Source organism: Rhyacophila brunnea, unplaced genomic scaffold, assembly GCF_057557595.1.
Source record: "Rhyacophila brunnea isolate RB1 unplaced genomic scaffold, BYU_Rbru_1.0 scaffold_20, whole genome shotgun sequence".
NCBI lineage: Eukaryota > Metazoa > Arthropoda > Insecta > Trichoptera > Rhyacophilidae > Rhyacophila > Rhyacophila brunnea.
In genome coordinates this window covers 36,739,871-36,757,328 of record NW_028232860.1, presented here as the reverse complement: position 1 = coordinate 36,757,328, position 17,458 = coordinate 36,739,871, and the positions used below count along the sequence as shown (strand labels likewise).

Genomic DNA, 17,458 nt, shown 5'->3' with positions numbered 1-17,458 from the left:
ATGTGAGTTCGAAGGCCTTCCGGGACTCTCAGCTCGGAGGAATCCTTGATAGTGCCTCCCGAGTGAAGGTATCTTTCCGGTAAGGATCTGAGTCATGTTCTCGCAAATTTTATTATGCGTTGTCCCCAAAACCCTCTTCAATTTTTTGGTACAGGCTCATCGCTGTTATGATGTTTTGAGGATTGGTTGCCCAATCCACTAACCCTTGCATACCCTTTTAGAAGCTGTCCCGTTGGGAAAACATCGCATTCTGGAGGGCCGCGATGGTCTTCTCCGTCAGATGGTTAGCTGATGACGAGTGGTCGCACCGACGCAACTTGTCATTTAGACCTAACTCTACGACCGTAGGGGCCGCCAAGAATTGTTTTTTGGGCGTTGTGCCACTCTTTGCCGGTCCCCTTGCTGAAATAAGGTACGTAACGAGGATACCTCAAACAGCAGCATCTTAATCGACGCTCGTACGTTGAACTTTTCCTCCTGTAGCAGTTCTGCTTCACCGTCTGGTGACCATTTCTTTTAGAATATCCTCCTCACGGTCATTCAGATGTTGCGACCACTGATCACTTAACTATCACTTAACGTTCGTCCAAGATATTTTTTTGATAGTTAGAATGAACTGTCAGACGCAACATGTAAACAATAAGAAAGTCAAATCCTTTTCCACCCGAGAGTTCCTGGGTTCGATTCCCGGTCATGACAAAAACATTTATGTGTTTTTCTCAAAGCCTGGGTGTTTGTGATTGTTCAAAATTACTAACAACCACCTTGTACGAAAAAGCAAGGACATGGTTATTAATAATTCAAAAAAAAAAAAAAAATCCTTAATGAAGACAAAAGGATCCCAAACTCCATACATAAAAAATTGACGCGCGGGTATGACCAATAAATAAAATCGGAGGAATGACCAACGACAAGAAAAAGGAAAATAAATTAGTAGAATATAACCTCACGCGAAGAAGAAAGAGCAAACCCTATCTCAAGGACTTCAAAGTCAAATTCGAATAATAGGTAATAGTAAAGTTAGATAAATATTATGTTGGTATTTAGGGAAAATTATCGAACGTTCCGGTTCCAAAAATAAATCCATTTCAAACGTTGTATTTACGGTAAAGCTACGGGATGCTGGCATGCAGCGGCGGCTCCTCTAATACCATGCAAGTGCTACGCACTGCCTCCATCTTTGAAGACATCGCTCAACTTTTCATTGTTATTCATACGTGTATCACTCACTTCACGAAGTAGAACATGTAGCAGTATTATGAACAATACTCCATTCGTGAGCAAAGCGATTACGATCCAGACAGATTTACAGTTTGCACAGGATTACAATGAGGTCATTATATACTACTTAAACCGTGGTCGAATTTTCCTCTAATGGCGTTTTGTGTAGAATTTTTTACACACAGATCGGCGCACGAAACGAAGGACTCCAGAAACAAAAACGCCAGTTTCTGTTTTATAACAATGTTGGCGAGTTAATTTTTAACAATTTTACAGTTAACATATTTAATGAATCGCCAACATTTTACGAACATACAAACTCCCGTGTTTATTTCTAAACCACTCATACATTCAAAATAATAAAAAACACATCAGCGGTTATTTATTTGGCTGAAGCATTGTTCGCTTGGAGCGTAAAGCCATAAACTGTGACATTTATATTTCTTTAATGATATTAAATCATTCTGTTCAAAAACTTTTTTGAGAAATAGTATAAATAAACAAAGACATATTTAATTTACCTTCTGAGAAGTCGGTAAGAGAACACGGTAGCCTTCGGTGATTGAGGTAATCATGAAAAGACGCTTTACGACCTTACGTGGCTAGGACACGTGTCCGGATGCCACCAAAGAGTGTGACACTTCTTACCCTTATGGCAAGCTGCAAGGGCTCCGTCGCCATGGCCGGCATTTCCTCACCCTGCAGCGGTGCCACAAAAGCGACCTACGTGCTGCAGGTCTGACATAGCGGGAGGAGCAAGAGTTGGCGACGGACCGAGGGAAGTGACGCGAAATTGTGCTTGCCATATGCCCCAATTCTGGGTCGTGACAGGGTGTAAGAAGAATACATTCTCGTTATAGAAGGTAAAACCATTGCGCACTACCAAAAAATGCTATTCTGAAGACCACCGGCCGCCACTGCTGGCATGATCTGGGAAGAGGTAAGAAGACTGGCGAGATGCTGGCGAGCGACTGGGATTCTTGGAGACGTCGTGTGGTGTCATATGCTCCAACTTAGGAGTGGATATGGAAGAAGACAAGTTTACATCACGTATAGAAATTTTGGGGAAACACAATACAAAAATATTCTGGCAAGAAACCCATAAAAATACTTACGTCTGTATTACGCAGTGTTGCCAACCGTACTATAATTATAGTATTTGTACTATAATTTTGGTCCGCGTACTATGTACGATATAAAATAGGTATAGTACGGCCAAAATACTATAATTTTGAAAATCGTACTATAATTTTATATAAAAGTACTATAATTCTGCATTTGCCATTTCGAAAATTTGGAAATCTGCGGCCCGCGGCGAAATATTTTTCCTAAAAAAAACAAGCCGACCACGAAAAATCGGGAACCTGCGGCCCGCGACGAAATATTTTTTCTAAAAAAAACGAGCCGACTATGAAAAATTGGGAAAATTTTCATTTTCAAGAGATGACAACGCGTACTATATTTTATCCCCAAATACTATAATTTTGGAGGCTCTGTACTATAATTCCACTTTCAAAATATGGCAACACTGGTATTACGACTTGCAACACTACATTTGAAAAATTTTGGATCTGTCGTGATGAGTTGGGTCAATTATTGTGTTTTGGGATACTCGCTATGAATTTAATAATAAACAATAGTAATCTCCCACGCCGTAGGTACATTAGTGGATTAAAATCAAACCCGTGTGTTAAATTTATAGACCGTAACCTTTTACTACATTTCTGACATCGACAACAACAACTGACAAAATGATTTCACGAAAGGGACAAAAGACAATAAAAGGAGGAGTTGTCGGTAAATACGTTAAAAAGGATACTCCTCCAGAAATTCCGAGTGAGTATTTTATGCCATCAAAACTTCTCAACGAGTAATAAAAGTTTTTTTGCTGAATTCTGTCATAGAATTTAAATGCAAACAAGTCAGTTGTCAAATCTCATTTTTTGTTTGTGTCAAAAATTTTGTTCAATGTAAAATTTGTTTTGTATTTCGTGGACGATAGAAACGAACAAAATCAAGAATTGACAAATTTCGATGAAATCGGGTAACAAAATGATTTATTACCACAATATAATTTGACTGAATACAAAACAAAAAGTGGTTCTTATTCTTGTGAAAAAGTTTGATCTCCATTGTAGTTTTTATAATAATACTACATAATCAATTGATAGTTCTAGCAACCTTGTGAATATCAATACTAGCTTTAAAATGTGTACCTAACAGTGTTTAAATGCCTGTTTCTCGAGGTGCGCACCAAACAATTATAATTTTTAACATTCTAGTACTCCCCAGGCATTTCCAATCTTCTTCCATCGAGTTAACCAATCTCTTATTTGGTTTACCCAGCAATCTAAATAACCCAACTAAAGTGACAAATAACCATTATAGCGCCTGTACACGTGCATGGACTTACTTATCGTGACACGTAAAAGTGCTGACTGTCTCTCCAATCTCATTCTTCAAGAGTAAGCGAGACGCGAGGTTATCATTTTATACTACTATCTGACAGGTCGTATTGAAAATCGGTTAAGCTCAAAATGAGTAGTTCTTTTTTTACCGGCATGTTCGCCCCGCCCCTATCGCTCTACTGCACAGACGCAGATCGAAAATAATCTTACTTGCGCGCTGAAATTTGGAACCTTCCAAACTTGTTCGATTCATGTACGCAATCTTGCTAACTGCAGGATAATACATGTTTCCCCATACATTTTCTTACTGTACACAGTGAATCTATGCAGTGTAAACGGGGTATTATGGCAAGAATATCATATTGTGTTTATGAAAGTAAATGTCAATTTTTTGATAATACAATGAGAGTTATAGTACTGTTAGTTATGTATTTGTATTTATACATTTAATCGATATCATCAAATGGTTATAAGACATTTTGGTTGTGATTTGCGTGAATATTCGCAAGTTGCGAATGACCAATGTCACCTGAAACTAGTCGTCAGCGCATTCGCGCACTGCGGTTGTTAAGAGTATACATAAGTGAAACGGCAAATAATTTTCAACAATAGGTTATAGGTCCTAAACAAATAAATAAATGCGTTATCGTTCTTCACACAATACACCCAACTGCAGGTGCCAAATTTCCAATATCATAAATGGAACAACTCCGCTCTTTAAATAAAATTTAAAGGGAAGCTAAAATAGTATTCGTAGTGCAGCTTATTTGTGAAAAATAAATTCTTAGTGTATTTTTGGAATTTTAAATTTCACTCGATAGTTAAATTATTAAGTTTTTTCTCCTTCCTGAACAATTTTCCCAAGTGGAGTTAGCTGGTTTGCGGATTAAGCAGTCAATATTAAATACCTGTATTGATGTTTTCATTCGGTATTGCAATCCCTACATTTCCCCAACTGCATAGCTGAATGTATTGACAGATCTGAAGCATCCTTTACTTGGACCATCGTGTAGGCAATTTTTCAAGGACACTTCTCAATGCTATAACATTCAAGTACCTATATTTTATTTCTGCTGGGATAAGTTATGTTAATCTGCCATACAATTGCAAGCATTTCATGTCTGCTTTAATTGTCTTTCTTGTACAATCCACGGTTTGGCTAACCATATTTTTTTAATTAAGGATTATTATAATTCATTGTTGGGAATTAGGAAATTAACTTTGAGGTTAATCTGTACATGGCGGATATTCTCTAGCTGTTGCATAATTAAAATTTTATTTCTAGTAATCAATGTATGGACGAGCGAGAGAAATGGAAGATCTCGCAGTCAACAATTGCAGTCAGTCCCTGAAGGAAGCCCGGCTGCAATTGTACCTCCGCCGGAACATAAATTTGGAAAAGGGCAAGGCCTCGGTGGCCATGCTGGAAAATACACACCCAGTGAATCCGTGCCTAACCTGGCACATCGGTAAATTCATATTTATAAACCACATTATTTTATACACATTTTCGATAGCCAAAACATTTTTTTTTATATCGAACATAGTTATGAATCTAAAAATTATTATTATCGATGTAGGTTCAGTTTGTATTATTTGTCACTGTTATCATTACTGTATCAGGCCCCTTGCGCACTGTCGATTGGTCTCCGGCAATCACTAGGGAGAAGAGACGAAATGGAAAAAGCATTTACGCACATGGTTGCTGCAACCTACCGGTCGCATCGCATTTACAGCGCATTCATTGGACATCTTATTTTTTCTAGGTTCAGTGTTTAGTCACCCATTATAAATAATGTAATAAGTTTATTGTCTTTTTCTTTTACCGATAGATTTGCAAGTCTTTCCGCCAGCGGTGAATCATTGCCCGTTCCATTACATTATAGCACAGACATCAACCCGACCTCTGTAAGTAATCACCGATTTACTGATGAGTACAATACCGTTGATATTATTTACTAACATTAGGGTATTTTCTTCAATTTTGATTGAAAGAATACTGACGTGACAGTATCGAGAAGATTGCCAACATATATTTATCACTAACAAAATATTAACAGGACTGTTGCTTTTGATTTTATATAGACATCATTCTTATTTAACTTCAGTAAAGTTAAGCTTTTATAATATAAGCTTATTTTAGATACCTAGCCATAAGACTGTACTGTGACCGTCATCCCTTTTGCACAGTGCCTTTCACTTCCACGGTTGCAGAATGAGACCACGAATCCCTATTCGCCAACTAACTATAATGCGTGGTACATAACCTGTAAAATTTAATATAATTTATATTAACATTATATTATACAAACTTAAAAAATTTTTTCCAAAAATTTAACAGGTTCTGATTCAATAATTGTTCATGTATTTTTGTTTACCGACGGGGATGGAAAACATTGTTCATGTAGGTACAGATGTTCATGGTCTGGGCTAGGCTTTAGTATATTTCTCTTTAATTAAGCGTGTCCGGAAACTTGTACGTATGCAGTTAGCCGTATCACACTTCACCGTGAAATGTTGTATCAGAAATACATGGCCGTATATTAAAGACAGCCCAACCTCTTTGGGTCGTAATAGTACTGACATAAAATTTATTGTCTAAATAAAATACGGTTCTTTTCAGTTTACACTTTACAGGAAACCAGCAGCAGATAAATTTTGGAAATAGCCGATATACTGGATTATTTGTTAGTTTAGGTTTTCATTCTTGAATTAATGTTCATATTGAATCTAATAAAATTGGAGACCGTATAGTATACGGTCATCTCTTTCTGATAAGAAAACTCACGGCGAACTGTGGCGTAGTGAAATGTTTTATGTACAGTTTACATATAACCTTAATTATTAAGACATTCTTCGCCACAGGACTTACCAAGTTATGGACATGTATGACTCGATGGTTTAGTGCGGGGATATTCTATATACAATTTTTACTGAAATCTGGTTATTTATTACACACAAAACGTCCATCCGTGAAAAATCGTATCGATGTAAAAATATTATTCATCCAAATAAAGTATTTGAGAAGATACTGTATCATTCAATATTATGTCCATTTTGTCTTTGATTTTCAATCGATTCGAATCTTTCAAACTCAGTTGTTTAAAAACATACATCTGTGCGCTAACCTATCAATTGTGGTTTTATAATTTTATATCGAATAATAAACCCATTGATACGTGTCATTAATATCTTACCCATGTTACAGATAAGTCACTCTGTAAGCTACGCGGACATGGAAGGTGGCAATTTAAGCAGACAACCGAGCCGACAGAGGACGCCAATGCACCACCGGCCAGCGGACATGGCGATGTATCAGATTCACCAAATGGAGGACCCCATCTATCAAAATCACCAGTCCAAGGATCCCATTTACCAGAATCAACAGCAAGTCAAGCAGCAGCAGCAACAGCATCACATCCTGACCAGAGAGAACAGCAACGAGCCGCACGCCATCTCTGCTATCTCATCGTCCGCCTCTTCCACGCATCACCTGTCCTCGCCCGCAGTCACGCCCACCTCTTCGCAGCATCATCTGCCCGCCTCTGCCACCAACCTGTCTCATCATTCAGTCAATCACGGCCAAATACAAGGTTGGCATATGTTTTTTACGCCTTCTGGCGATACAAATTGTGATCGTACAAAATATAATATGCTCTCTCAAGTCATGATTTTTCAATTACTGTCCAACAGGATCTTCTTGGCTACGTATTAAAACTGTGAACCAACAAGCTTCTCCCATTTTTAACCGCACTCCGATTGAAGCGCCTTCCGGTTAGCGGCGAGTTGTCTACGTGTTAAAACTGTGAACTAACAAGTGCCTCCCATTTTTAACCGCACTAGCGACTTCCGGTTATTGCCTAGATCTTCTTGTCGGACAGTACTTATTACTTAAATCCTATTGTGGTTTTCAATTGTTATTTTCGTGATAGAACAAAATACGTGGGGAAGCTACCAAAAGTTGGTAAGTCGATAATTTAGGTAGGTATTTAGAGGTAACAACGGATTGTGTCTATATAAATATGTGTGCTAGAAAAAAAATTCAATCCATCCGATATATAGAACACGCACATAAAGCACACAGAAATAAGCATTATGCCTGATTTTATAGGGCATGTCACACTTTCAAATTGCAATTATTACCTCATAACATTATTTCAAGACTTGCCAACTTTTGACAATAACCCCACGAATATTCTATGGTTTCTGTTTCAAGTGCAAGCATAGAGTTTTGAAGTAAAATTTTAGTAATTTTGCTATTTATAATATTGCAATATAATAGTATGTATGCAAAAACATATGATTACTTTGATGCAAACTTTAAATATTTCGTTGGACATAGACTTAACAGTAACCAAAGAAAAAATATTTAGTTACTCTATATGGAAACATGCAGCTTTCAAAAGATTCATATTTATTTTTTATTCACTATGTAAAAAAATTTTAAAACCTTTACTATGTAAAAATATTAAAAAATCACACATGGAAGGGATGAACATAAGCATTGAAGCACTTAACGTTGACAAAACTGGAGAGTCAACGGCGCAGAAAATCATGACTCCAGTGAACCTCTAGACTCTCGGTGCGTCCAACTGGCATTCCAGGGCAAGGGAGAGAAGATGGTGGAGAATAATGTTGGCGGCGACCAAGACCTACACCAGGCTGTACCGCCATTAATATCAAGAGTCGCTTCTTAAAAGAAAAGATCAACGTTATAATAAAATATTCTGTACATAGATTATTATGGTTATTATAATGGTGGGACAAGTTCAATTCGTGAACCTAATACTACAAGATTCTGTCGATTTTTTGGGAAAATCTTAGAAACTGTTCTATGCTTGCAAGTAAATTGTTTAGTAAAAATGCTTTTAACTAAAATTGATAGTGTTGACACCATTAAAATGGCATATTATTAATTAAACACACAAGCGCTCTAATCCATATTGTTTTTTTTTAGCTTATAACAATAATATGACGACTGCACCGATATATTCAAACATGATAAATGGACCAACAAATATGACGTACGGAGAACAGCTGATTCACAATGCGACACACAGCTCAGGAATAATTGGAAGTAATCAAGGTTAAAATATTTTAATTTTTGATATTCTTAAGCGCTGAAGATGATGGAGGACCTTCAGAACATTTTTGCACGGCCAAAGTCCGCACATGTTCAATGTGAGTCAGTGGGTAGCGTACGGACATGTGACCATCTATCAACCGGTCGTTTCTGTTAGGGTATCGGCAAGCTTGATGCAAAATTTGATACAACACCGCTGCTCGAGTTGTTCATGTCGCATGACATGAAAATCAAGCAGGTACTGAGCAACGTTCTCTCTAATATTTCTATTGTGTGTGCGGACTATCAACGCATCTGAGCAGTGACGTAATTAGGGTTGGTGTCACCCAGTGCTGCAAATTTACACCCCCTCACCCACAAACACACACATACAATTTTTCATTAAAACTTATATTTTTAAGATGTTTATTAATTTCAGTGATTTTATATAATAATAACACTAACAACGATAATTTGAAGATGAATAAAAACTGATGTTTTCACAATAAGGACTACTATGAGACTGTACTGACAATGTTTCTTGCAAAGTTGAAACATGTCAAAGACTAAGAAATGTAGAGGACCCGGCACATAGGTGGTCATTGATAAACACTAAAATACGTATCTTCTTTTCGTATACTTTGGCACGCGATAGAACGGGACGGATATAGTGATCCCGCTTGATGTAAAATTTTACTTGCGTGCTCACGTTAGTCGCACTTGACCTTCGCTTTTCGAGAAATGAGTTGAAAGATTGTGCATTTGATGGTTTCGTGCATTCGAACAAAACTAAAATCTGGCAAAGGAAACTTTCTTTTACAATACTTTTGTATGAGGACTGTGCAGGGGATGAAAACATGTGTGCGGACACATTTCGGTAGGTGTGCAGGGAACATTGGCACCGAGTACACTCCCTTACTCATAGGCTGACCAGCGACTGTTGCTCTCTGCGGGTAGGACAAAAATTCACACTTCCGTATGAATATATTGTCCACCTCCCCAACAGAGAGAATATTAATGAGAAGGTCTGTCATAATGAGACATTCAGAGAAACATTTACATAACAACATTGTAGAACACTATAAGCTTACGTTTAGAGTAATATACATGATAATTAAATTCCTGAAGTGAGCACAAATTATATTGGTATTTTATTCCTTGTCCATATTATTTAGTTGTCATTTTTTTTTCTTTAACACTACAACAGACCATGAGGCCCAATTATAGTAGTGAAACACTTAGACTTGTAGAAATCACATGGATGTATTATGCACCTCAGCGGCAATCGAGCCCAGGGTATGAGAAGCCGTGTCTTACGCCAATGCCTACGAAGGTCAAAATCACTGGAAGCAGCCGATATACTAGAATCCGTGAACTGATAGTCGATAATTGATACCGACCTTAACTTTTTTCCGTCTTATGTCAGGTCAGATACAACATTGATTTTATTCCTACAGGTCCTATGTCGATTAGTTTGACTTTTTTTATTGTCAATAACTCTAGTCTACTCGAAATTGGTGTTTCAGTGTAAAAAATGTAGTCAGAATATGTTAAAATTACAGTGGATAAACTTTTAGAGAAAATTACAAATGATTTAAAGAGATTCAGCCCCTTTCTTTAAAAATCTGTTTCTCTTTTAACATCGACTTTTTCATCAGATCAGATTTATGCGAACACTTGGGTACTGTTCGGTTATCAGGAATACAGCGGAAAACACATTTTGAAAATACCCAATATACTGGATTATTTGTTAGTTTGGGTTAGTTTAGGTTTGGTTAGGTTAACCTAACAAATAATCCAGTTTATCGGCTGTTTTCAAAATGTGTTTTCCGCTGTATTCCTGGTAACCGAACAGCACCAACACTTGTAACAAATTACTTGTTGCTTTTATTATTATTAGGTACATTGTTAATGTGAAATTAATGAAATCAGGTGAAGATGGAGAACTTCCGTTGCCTCCTGGCTGGTCAGTGGACTTCACTCTACGCGGCCGCAAATATTACATGGACCACAACACTCAGACCACACATTGGACGCATCCACTGGAGTCAGTTCCCTCTGGCTGGCAGAGAGTCCGCAGTCCACAAGGCCTTTATTATTTTAAGTAAGCATCTATTATTACCTCTACATTAAGTTCCTCTTGGGAAGTACTAGAAATTTAATGTTTGCTATAACATGCACCAATTTTTTTTTACAGTGAAATGACCCGGCAGGCGTCCTCTGCTCATCCGTGCCTCGTCGGTGGGTGCTATGTGTTTGGATCGCTCTCTGGAGCCCTAGTTCCGCCTTATTTACTTGAAGAGATTCCTCCGTGGCTTATAGTCTATTCCAAAGGTAATAAATACAATCAACTATGTAATGGAAAGTCCAAAAGTTTGGACCTATGTATGTGAAAGAAATAACGAATGAGAACAATGCAATATAGGTAACTGTTGATTCCCCTATCAATGGTTAACCCCACGGATGCATTTTGGGCGCGGTTGCAATAAGCGAAATTTCGCAATCAACGAGGGATTCGAAGAAAAAAATCCAAGGCTGCCATCCCCAAAAAAAAAGAAAGATCTGATTTTTTGTCATGAAGAAAGGGCGAAATTCATTTCTAAGTTCTACAATTCTTATCCATATCGGATATAGTACTGTGATTGTGTAAAAATTCGACCTCGATATTTTGACTGATTTGTAACAGGTATCGTCCAGTGATCACTACGCTCCACGGCCCCCCAGTTTGAGAAGTGCTGCTTTACGCGACATACAATGCTATGACATCACACCCATGATCTTTTCGTCAATCTATAGATATTAGCAGTGTGTGATAACTTTGAATTTTGTTTACAGCATCTAAAGAATTGGATCACAAGCTACGATGGGGCATGTTCAGGTTGACTGAACTAGACTGCTATTCGGCAATGCTGACCAGGCTATACAAGCAAGAGCTCCAACTTATCGTAATGAAGTACGAGCAATATAGGTAATTAAGATTATTACAATCATCACTAATCTCCTCCTCTTCCTCCTCCTCAATTCTCTTTATCAGCTGCTTCATGACTCCGAGCCAGATGGAGATCGCCTTTCAATTAAACTAATTAAGGTCGAGCATATTACAGTAAACTCCTGATTATCTGTGTGTGGATTATCCAGTTTGCAGATTATCCGTGGACGATACGGTGTAAATAGAGTTGGGTTCCGGGAATTTCCTGATGGGAATTCTCGAGAAATTTTCGAGATTTTCCAATCCCGAATCTCGAGAATTGAAATTTTTAACATTTCTGTAATTCCAAGATCTCGAGAAGCTTCTCTAAAGCTTCTCGCTGTAAGTTTATAAACCACCACGCATGATAATCCGAGTTCATAGTATAAGGGCTTGCGCAGACAGAGAGCGGTCAGGCGGTCTGCGTTCCGCGTTCGGAGTTCGGCGTTCTTTGTACTGTATGGACTTCATACTGTATGGGTACACAGCTGGCGGTCAGACCGCGCCGGTCAATTGGAACGCTAGCGTTCTAGAGTTCTATTCCCAGAATTACAAAGAACGCTGTACCTCCCGTCCAGTCCCGTCATAGGAATTTGAGCAGTCAAACAACATAGAGCGAAACCACACGGGGGAGTGAGTACGCAACAGCGGTGCTTTCTCACTTCCACTCGCAGTCGGAATATAGCGGTCTCGCATTATGCAGCGCCTGTGTCACTACAACGTTTGTACACAAATGGAACGCACATTGTTGACCGCCACCTGTCTGCTGTCCCTGAACGCTAGCGGTCAACGGTCGGTTGAACGCAGAACTCCGACCGCTCTCTGTCTGCGCAAGCCCTTAATGTATTTTATGTTTAATTTTAAAAAATCTTGAAATCTCATTTAAATCAAATCGAGCTTTTCAGTACGGTCACAATACAATAATATGTACTAAGCACCCATGATAATCCAAGTTCGTAGTTTTAATGCTTAAGTTTATAAACCACGGACCTACGACATAACTTCAGGGTGTTACTGTAAGTTTATCATTTCCAGACGTGAAACTGGTCTGACTTCTTCGCAATTTGTATACCGAACCAATTTGTTTGTATTTGATCCTCTTTTACTTAAACAAATTTTACCATGACGTTATTCCAGATCTGCATTGGTGCAAGAAATTGAAAGAAGAAGACAAGGGATCGGCTATCACGCACATTCAAACTGCTGATAGAATATGATATTTATTACCCTTAAATAAGCCTAATGATTTTAATTGGTTAAAAAATACGACCATTGAATATTTGTATATGATCAATAAATAATAATATTATATTATGTAACGGTTCTGTGTGTCATCTGTGTATTTATATTATGGGTTAGTGCATAGATTTGGAAGTCCAGCTTTTATTAAAACTAAATTATTATAATATGAAAGATGTCCTTCTGTGTCATACCTTCATGCTATAAAAATATAGTATATTTGAGAAAATATCGTCTCATTTGAATATAATATATTCGAATGAAACAATATTTTCTCAATGGAGTTACTGCCAAAAGTTATTAAGTCTCGAAATCATGTTATGCAGGAATTGCAATTTGAAGTTTGACATGCCTTCTAAAATCAGGCAAAATGCTAATTTCTTTGTGCTTTATGTGCATGTTCTATATAATATTGAATGAGCTTGAATCTTTTTTCTAGCATACATAATATGTATATATAGACACATAATCCGTTGTTAACTCTAAATTATCGACGTAGCAACCATACGACATGTGCTTTTGATTCTCTATCGATAAACAAAACTAAACATGCAACATCTGTGCACCAACCCAGTTACCCATCTATGTAATAAACGTTTTGTTACATCTGAATTACGTTATACAGATCAAAATCATGCATCCAACTACAGTTTTCATAATATATTAGTATATATATATCAGTGGCGAAGGGTGGAGGTAGGCTGTTAAGATCCGCCATAAATAGTGCACATTAAACTTTTTCAGACATACATATTTGTGTTCATTGAAATAAGACTACAATTTACAGATAGTGTTGGTTAGTTTTCAAAATTCAATTAAACCCTGAGAAACCAAGCCATAATAGATAATAGTCCAAAAATACATGTCTATTTATAAAATATCTAAAATTATGCAATTAAATCATACATAACTTTGGATAGTTTATAGATAGAATAATATTTTTTATTTATTATAGTTTGGTTTAGTCAGGGCTTAATGAATTAAAAAAAATAACCAACAATATGTGTAATATGTATTTTTAATACAACGAAAACAAATAACTATGAATGAAAAAGTATACACAATTTTGTCGTATTCCCCAAATTAGACCAAAACTATTATGGTTTCGTTTAGGCATGGTTTAATCGATTTTTAAAAACTAACTAACACCATCTGTAAATTGTAGTCTTAGTTCATTAAAAAAAAATACATATGACTAAAAAAGTTTAGTGTGCACTATTTATAGCGAATCTTAACAGCCTACCTCCACCCTTCGCCACTGATATATATATATATTTGAATATTCTTTATGTTTTACATATAATATTATGTTACTAGTGGCCTGCGACAGGAAAAAATGCATTCAAATTATAGCATTTTCACAGTAAATGTCACAGATTTATGGTATTCAGACCTACATAATATAGGCATTGTAATAAAAAAATATGGTTGCCTTTGGGTCTTCCGTACTACAGAATATATTAATTAAGTATACAATTTATAAAAATCACCCACAAAGTGAGTCTAATAATGTACAGTGTATAATATAGATATGTAATCGTTAACATATTATAATTTCTGTTGATACATAGTTTCTAATGAAGGGTATTGAAAATACATATTTTTATGTGATACATGTTTTCTCAAAAAAAACAGTGTATTTTTATTGTATTATATTATATTTTTGTAAAAATTCATATCATATTGTATACTGTTGTTGTATGGATAAAATCTTGAATGTAGTAAAAATTTGGGCTAAGAGTTAAAAACTGTGATATGTAATACAATATTTTTTTCACTTTCACGTAAAAAATATTTACAAGGGCCACCACATTCTACTGATAATTGCCGACCAGAGTGCCTTTCAAATATTTTATTTTACGAAGATATTAATTGACCGTGTGGTCTCTTCTGTAAACCGATTTCTGAAATTAGCCGTGTTATAAAATGAATGACTATGTTTTCGAAAGTTATAAGAGATTTTAAAAATGCTTCACATTTGCTACTTCGATTCCTCACAAACTTGAAACCTGCGTTGATTTTTCTAATTATTGTGTCCTTCAATACTATCTTGGTGTTGTTATCAGAGGTGCCGGCCATCTTGATTACTTCTCAAGTGACAGCTAATGTCAAGCCATATAATTCCTAATAATATTGCAGATTCTTCGTCGTTAATTGTCTGTTTTCTCTTTTTATCTACCCATCTATATAAATTTCAATAACAGTAAGGCCATCCTCTCACCCAGAAACTAAAATCTGACAAACTGGTTGGTGATGGAACTCATTAACTGGCCAGTGATTGATGCTTCGCACATGGTGATACTGAAACCTAATAATCTCAACCTCAAACTGTCAAACCCATTGTCTTTCCTACTTCATTCTAAGCTTTTTCCGTAATATCTTTACGGGAATATTCTGGCAGCCTGTAATTATTCAGAGTATTTCTCAACATCTGCCACATATTTTAAATTAAAAATCGTTTTGCCCATCTTTAACTTTTACTTAACGTCTTGGCTTGTTATTTCTTGTTCAGTTTTAGTTCAGTGTGCTACCAGTTTTGGTAAGAATATATGATTTTTCATCGAATCTACTGATATTGGTACCACTGTTTAATGGGTGACTGGAAACTGAGAGACTGGGAGACTAGCATGTCGCTTTTCTTCTGTTTCGGTCGCGAACGTTTTGAAACTGAGAGATTCTAGTCTTGCCGTCAGCGAGCCGCCATTGAAATACATAGCTAGATACTGGAGTTTCAGTCTTGTCTTTTTTGAGTATTCACGTGAGTGGATGGCCTAACTCCCTCTAAATCTAGAAATCTCATTGGCTGTAAATAAATGAGAGTTATAGACAACAAAACTCTCATGTGTTCAGAAATGCACAACCTAGATTTGCAAAGATTAATTGGGCACAGTTCAAAATAGTATGCTAACATTTTTAGTACACGTGGATTCGTCTAGCCACTTCATACTAATTTCAGAAATCCATCTTCTGCTATTTGATTGTTAACACTGTAAACGTTTTAAAAAAGATGACTTATACATAATAATGAATGAGTAAATAATTAATTCAAGAATAAATGTCTAATAAAACTGATCTCAGTTCATAAACCGATTATAATTTGTAGTTTTAACATCCAATAAATAAAACGTAGGTGCCTTAGAATCGATGAGACTTGAATAATTATTATGTATTTGTGTTAGATGAATGCTTCTGAAGATATTTTTAGTATTAAGTTAAAAGTTCCTGATTTAACTCAATGTAATCTTTTAAAACGTGTCTTCTGTTTACAAACGATATTTGTATGTGATATATATTAATGGCGAAATAAAAAATTTCCAAACATCATTATATTTATATCTAGGTACCTATATTATAAATAATATGAATGATAAACCACTTGGTTGACCCGAAGACAATAGCACCAGGTGACAACAGGTCTGCACCTACATCTATCTCAGGCTGTCTATAACAAGCAAGGCTAACTAATTGCGAATCACAATGGTAGTGCCTAGTTATTGATTATCTTCGAATGCGACGCGGAAACCTATTCGCAATAAATGATGATTTCCAATTGCATATTTCATTCAAATTATTACCATTTATTTCAATATACAACAATCACCATTTTCTACAAATAGTTTACCATATTACATTCAAAGTATGAGCAATACTACATAGTACTATTGTCGAAGTTTACAGTTTCGTGTCGCAGCCTAACTATAGTGGGCCTTGATAACAATTGTCTAACTGGCTTATGCATATAACAGCAAACTGCATTCAAGCTATTTACTGCAAATTTGCATGCATAAACCTAATTTGAATCTGTCGAATAGTAACGTCACGTCGCTGATGTAATACGTGTCATGCCGTGGCTGATGTTACCAACATTTAAATTTCCCGATAATTTAAAATTTCGAAATTGTGAATAGGTGTAAAAATGTGCAATCGGTACCATATAAATTTAATAATTATAAATGAATAATTATCCTGAACTTTAAATAATTTATTTTTTATAAAATCATATTTATTTTATACTTCTTAATGCACAAAATGATAAAGTATACTCAGTAAATATTTCCATAATATGGCAAACAGCTTCGTGGACTCATTGACAATATTACATACATCTCCATCGATCCACGATTTGTATACATTTTTACAAGCATTTAGTATCATTTAGCATCATCATGAATCCGACTATAGCACAACGGCACGTTTCAAGTCTCCTACTAAACGCTTGTTGTGATAAACTCATTTTAGACGTATATTAAAGTGACACTGACAGCTCGCGCAGATCGCCGCCATTTTAAGTTTGGTGCGCATTCCTGTACGCATCTTCGTGACGTATGCATTTTTTATAGTTTTCTTATTTGGCCGATAAACCGCTTACTGCGTTGAATGCGGTTCAAAAGTGTATGAATACGGCAGTAAAGGTGATAAGCATGATGACATTGCCCGCCAAACAAAGTTAGTGTGGAGTGCAGAGAGACTTGTGGAGGCCTTCATCCAGCAGTGGATGAAAACGGGCTGATGATGATGGTGTAAATTATATTTATACAAATTAAACCCACTATTCTGTAT

The 17,458-nt window shown here is 36.3% G+C and overlaps 1 protein-coding gene across 1 annotated transcript; it reads left to right on the top strand.

The window, feature by feature from the left end:
* Positions 1–2,772: 2,772 nt before the first annotated feature.
* On the top strand, positions 2,773–13,008 carry sav (scaffold protein salvador). The gene is made up of 9 exons (XM_085948000.1): positions 2,773–3,057; positions 4,915–5,098; positions 5,462–5,537; positions 6,838–7,222; positions 8,587–8,715; positions 10,624–10,795; positions 10,889–11,025; positions 11,527–11,659; positions 12,797–13,008. Exons 1-9 carry the CDS (start codon positions 2,973–2,975, stop codon positions 12,864–12,866), a joined length of 1,371 nt encoding a protein of 456 aa, XP_085804126.1. The 5' UTR covers positions 2,773–2,972; the 3' UTR covers positions 12,867–13,008.
* The last annotated feature ends 4,450 nt before the right edge of the window (positions 13,009–17,458 follow it).

Excerpts from the sequence above, each read along its gene's own strand:
- sav (XM_085948000.1), top strand. The coding sequence starts at position 2,973 with ATGATTTCACGAAAGGGACAAAAGACAATAAAAGGAGGAGTTGTCGGT. Across the intron at positions 3,058-4,914 it reads TACTCCTCCAGAAATTCCGA|TAATCAATGTATGGACGAGC; the intron begins GTGAGTATTTTA and ends TTTTATTTCTAG. Across the intron at positions 10,796-10,888 it reads CAAGGCCTTTATTATTTTAA|TGAAATGACCCGGCAGGCGT; the intron begins GTAAGCATCTAT and ends TTTTTTTTACAG.